Consider the following 5,265-nt stretch of genomic DNA (forward strand, 5'->3'; position numbering starts at 1 on the left):
TCAGACTGATCGTCCTGCTGTGTTTGCCTTGTAAAAACACATTTTGTGTCAAAAACATTACGCTCATATCTTTATGATGCCTGTATTGCGTGAAAATCTTAACTACTTCTGGATGATTAGCTGCTTGAAAAATAACATCATCCAGCACAATGAGATGACTTTGGTGTGAGGGGAACAAGCTCTCATCTTCAAAAGATTCAGGCAGACCTTCAATGAATTTAATGCTTTTATTTTTCTCTTGAAGCTCAGAATACAGAGGCTGAAAGGATGTATAAACCCACACAATGTTATCAATAAGCTTGTTCAAAACATGTACAAAGTTTTCCAATACAGATTTCACAAAAAATGTTTTTCCCGAGCCACTTGGCCCGACAACCATACAGGAAAATGGCACATGAAGTCTGGGATCAAACTCGATTAAAGCAGGTTGAAACATTTTTAAAAACAACCAAAAACAAAATCAAAAAGGAAAAAAGAAAAGAAAGAATAATCAATAACCAAAGGGTAAAGTAAGACCTCCTGGCAGCAATCTACGCTTGTCATAAACAACCCGGAATTTTTTGGGGAATGATGAATTTTTCAGTGCAAACCCAGCTTTATTACGAAGGATAGTGTGCTGTGGTGCCTCAAGTGTAGACCCCCCTTCACTGTTATCAATGTAATTGTCAACCAGGTTTTTCACAGATTCAAAGTTGACCCTTTCGCAGACATCGTGTGTTTGTGTGATCCCTTTTGCTTTCAAGACAACTTTACCTTTTTTGGTCATATAGCCATAGCTTTTGGGTCCAGCTGCAACAAACTCTGTAATGAAATCATCCTGCTCTAGTTCATTGGTGAGGTCGCCCAAATATCTACCTAATTCTAGTTCAGATTGATTTGTTTGGTGAGATAAACAACACTGTCAGTATCGTAGTAAATTGCTCTCTCCTGCAACTGATCCAAATAACTGTAGAGTTTCATACGCCCATATGAAGTAGTGAAGGCCGCAATGAAGATGTTATCTGTGGAGTTTGGCAATGGGGTACATAGATCGCCATAACACCATTGAATAAGCGCTACATCGTCACTGACAAAAGAGAAATAGGTCACTTTGTATTTTGGAGAAAACATCAGATTAAAGAATTCCTCGGGTCCCTCACCAGTTTGCTCTGTGTGAGATTATTTCTCTGACCAAATTTTCCCCAAAAAGAGTTTAAACACAGTTTGGCCATTTGTCTTTTAGCTGGGTTTAGTTTTATGTTTTCAGGGTCTAAAGTGATGCCTTGCTTAGCCTGGTAGTCTTTAATGTAAAGCTGTTTATCCTCATCAGTTACAACATCTGATGGGTAGCCTGAAGCTTCTTGTTTTTTGCGCAGGAAATGATGTACATAGTCTGTGAATATTGTGTTACTCTGTTTCTCAAAGTGCCACACCTCGGTGATTCTACTTATTTGATACCCCTTTTCTAATGCAAGATTAAATTCTACAGTGGTCCAAACCCCTTTGAGGGCTCTCTCCTCGTTGCTATGGCTACACGCCCCCTGTTGGTTGTTCATTTCGGCACAGGTGCGGCAGAGGGTAAAGAGAAGCTTTCCTGACTTAGTTTTATAGGGTAAAACTGGAAAATAGAGTGCTCTGGGTGGGTATACAACCGCTTTGATAAACCCAAAGTAGTTTTTAGGGTGCTGAAAATTTCGAAAGATTATTTGAGGATGCCCTAAGGGGTAACTACAGGTGCTATTTACAAACGGATACAGCGAGGTAACATCCACATAACTGATTCTCTCCCCAGGGCCTGCACTGCAGCGCAGCTGTGCAGGGCTTGTACGCCCTCCAAAGAGGGCATGGCGGGGGTTCAAAGGTTCTGGCGGTTCGTAATGTTTGAGGAAGTTGATTACACTCACATCAGTACGTTTCAATTCGGTCCACTCATGCTCCCAGATTGTAACAAGACACACGTTATGTTCAGTTCTCAATTTAACCAGTTTTTCTTCAGTGCGGCTGTTTAGCTCTGCAAAAGTTAGGTCTAACAAGGGATTAATGTCGGCCTGATTTGAAAAACACTTAACACACCCATGAAAGTAACAACCCAGAAATTCCCAGACATATGGTTTATCATTAATTAGGGCATATCCATCTAAATAATAAGCACCCAGCTTTTTTTCTCCTTGATTTAGCGCATGTCTGATAAAAACACCTTGCGTGTACGAGAGATATTCTAGCCATTGAATTGAGGCAGAGGAAAATGATTTGACCTGATTGCGGTAATTTAAGGGACATGGTATTGCTAAAGAATTGGCTGGCATGAAGTTTGTTAAAAAAGTTTTCAGGCAGGCACTCGCAAGCGTGTTGCGGCTGAAAGGGTCTACTCCTGTTTCTTCAATAAACCCGTTTCTAAACAATTTGCATCCCTCAGCTAGAATTTCAACATCGTTTTCGCAGTATGACAGGGCCTCTTTCATAAAATTGAAGGTACCGGAGCTGACTGAATCATACCATTTGTAAAAATCATCCCTGCCTTTTGTTGTCATTCTCTCTATGCTGTAAGCTGAGGGTGGAGGGTAGGGGCCTACATATTTTAGAGTTTCTCTGGAACTGAAAGAGTGAGGAAAGAAACCCTTTACGCTGTCTGAAAATCCCATTGCTTTTGGGATACCTGACAGGGGCATAGGGAGAAAACAGCTTGAATCCATGTATCTTTGATTATAATCGGGGTCTGTAAAGCTGATCACCTTGGACCCTTGCATAATTAGATGTGGTTTTATGCATTGTTTAGCCATTCGGGATAAAATAAGGTACCCGTCAAACCCTTTTGCATTATGTGCGATAAAAATACAGCCCTTAAAGAGTGGACGTCTAAAATGAGCGAGAAACTTTTCTGCACAGTCCTCCCCAACACAGTTCCAGGATTTACCGTCTAAAGTTCTCGTACAAACCAGAAAGGGAGTGTGCTCACCGCTTTCATTTACAAACGTTTCAAAATCGTAAAAAATCAACTTGTTGTTGTGTTTTGTTTCGCGTTCTAAAACCTGCATGTAGCACTGATGCGTTTGCTGATCAGTGGAGATTTCCTGGCGACAGATTGGGCATTTCCTGTTTTGACATTTGTGAGGTTTTTCGTTTACTGCTAAATAATAAAGTTTGGAACACTTGACACATTTTTTATAGAGCTGACAGTTGCTCGCGGATCTTTCACGCCTGTCAACAAGTTTTTTATGGCTCTTGAAACAATAGGGAGACCGACAGGTGCGATTACAATCATGACACACAATAGGAGAGATGGAATATTGGTTACAGTCAGGTTGCATACAGACTGAACAACGAGCACGACAAAAATGTGATAACACATGGTTGTAGCCGATATAACAATGATTACAGAGATAGGATGTACCCATAAACCCTTTTAGATTTTTGATAGCATAGTAATGATTCTCAAATAAAAATAAACAAAGGGTTCTTTCTGTATTGGGTGTACTAGTTTCAAATTTACAAAGGCTGCGATCGTTTTCGTTACGGTAAAATACTATAATTTTACATCCAAGTAACCTTTCAAATGTAATAATCTGATTAAAGCCGATAGGCGTTTGATCATTTAGACCAGCTTTTTGCTGAATTTCTCTACCGAAAACCTCTGCTTGTTGATCGTTAAAATCAGGGTGCAGAAGGTGGGCAAGGCTTATAGCAAAACATAACTTATTTGCGGGGTTATGAACAATATATAAAAAGCGCCTTTTCTTTCTGACAATTTCATTGTCAAGTATGTGTTTAAGCATCCTTTTTCCACTACCTGACGGGGGTCTAACGATCTGAGCTACAAGCTCGAGCGAACCTTCACACATAACGGACCAATTTGACTGAACGGTTCTCAGGAACAGATTTTCAAATTCAGTTAAATCACAATTGTCCCTTAAAATGACTGAAACATTATTCTGCAGCTGAGGCCCTAACAACTCTAATTGTATAAGATCACCTGGACGTGCATGTGAGAAAATCCTGTCTGAAATTTCACGGGCCCCGGCCATTATACCTTCATAATATCGGGCGTAATCAGGTATATCGTTTGGAGGAGGGAAATTCAAAATTTCTCTAATTTGAACGTTATTAAATTTATTTCTGACAATTATATGCGGCTGTGATGAATTGTTGGAACACCCCTGCTCTGGATTACCCCCTTGTTGAAAGGGGTGATCGGGCGCATTATTCATGGGGTTAACAGAGACAATCTCAGACGATTGTTGTTGATTAGACTCATTGAAACCGTTTATCAACGGTAGGGGTGGACTGCGGTTAACAGACTCACAGCGTGGTGTAGAACTGAGCAAATGCTGACTATCATTAAAAATATTTTGATTTAACCTATTTATTTGACTCAATAATTCTGGAGGTATTTGAACCTCGTGCTGTATTTGTGCTAAGGCTTCTAAAGCGCTATTAAGAGCCGCGAAAGGGTCAGAAGAGGCAAGGTTTTGCTGAGAATGAGCCTCAACATGCTCGAATCCTAAATTCTGAGTGTTATTTTGGGGGGCACTTTCACTACGGGCTAGTTGTGCAAGAGCCAAATCAATCAGTTCTAGAGGATCGTTATTATTATTGATCACCTCAGGGTGTTCATGATTCTGCGGAGGTGTATTCTGTGAATGATCTGCGTTTTCATTTAACCGGGCTAACTCTATTTCTAAAGCAAGAAAGGGGTCTGGAATACCTTGTTCCTGGTTGTCCATTTTATTGTTTAACAAAGAATATATTTTAAAAATAAAATAAAATAAAAATAAAAACAATTAAATTAAATAAAACCTTATTACAAGATGAGCTGAACTATTTCAGCGATCAACGACACTGATCGGAGAGCAATGGAAGCAAGTCTGTCTCGCCGTACACGTATCTGCCTTGTCCTCCTTGTGCTGGCAGGCCTACGGGTCCTCCTAACGGTCCTCCTACTCCTGTTTCTGAGATGCCCTAAGAATTTAAGGGTAAGTTACATATCAGTTAGTGATGTTTAATAGAAAAGGCGATAGTTTTTTATAAAATGAGAGAAAAAGAAAAAGCGAGAGTGACTGACCTAGATTGGATCTCCGAGGCAGGGCTGTGAATGTCTTGGCCCCGATGCAGGAGGAGAAGCTCCGAAGCCGGGACTGTGAGCGTGCGCAGCGATCAGCTGTTCCCTTTCCCGGGCAGACAGATTCAGGTTTTTGCCCGAGGCACGCTGGGGAGCTGGAGCTCCGAAGCTGGGACTGTGAGCGTGTTCCCTCTCCCGGGCGGACAGAATCAGGTTTTTGCCCGAGGCAC

The 5,265-nt window shown here is 41.0% G+C and overlaps 1 protein-coding gene across 1 annotated transcript; it reads right to left on the reverse strand.

Moving 5' to 3' along the window:
* Positions 1-1,455: 1,455 nt before the first annotated feature.
* LOC106097211 (uncharacterized) lies at positions 1,456-2,386 on the reverse strand (the record flags this gene model as incomplete). The annotated part of the gene is given in 1 exon segment (XM_019355992.2): positions 1,456-2,386. A coding segment is annotated over 1 exon segment (830 nt), but the record flags the coding sequence as incomplete, so codon positions are not given.
* Between the last annotated feature and the right edge of the window lie 2,879 nt (positions 2,387-5,265).

This window comes from Oreochromis niloticus, unplaced genomic scaffold (assembly GCF_001858045.2).
Source record: "Oreochromis niloticus isolate F11D_XX unplaced genomic scaffold, O_niloticus_UMD_NMBU tig00001462_pilon, whole genome shotgun sequence".
In the NCBI taxonomy this organism is placed as follows: domain Eukaryota; kingdom Metazoa; phylum Chordata; class Actinopteri; order Cichliformes; family Cichlidae; genus Oreochromis; species Oreochromis niloticus.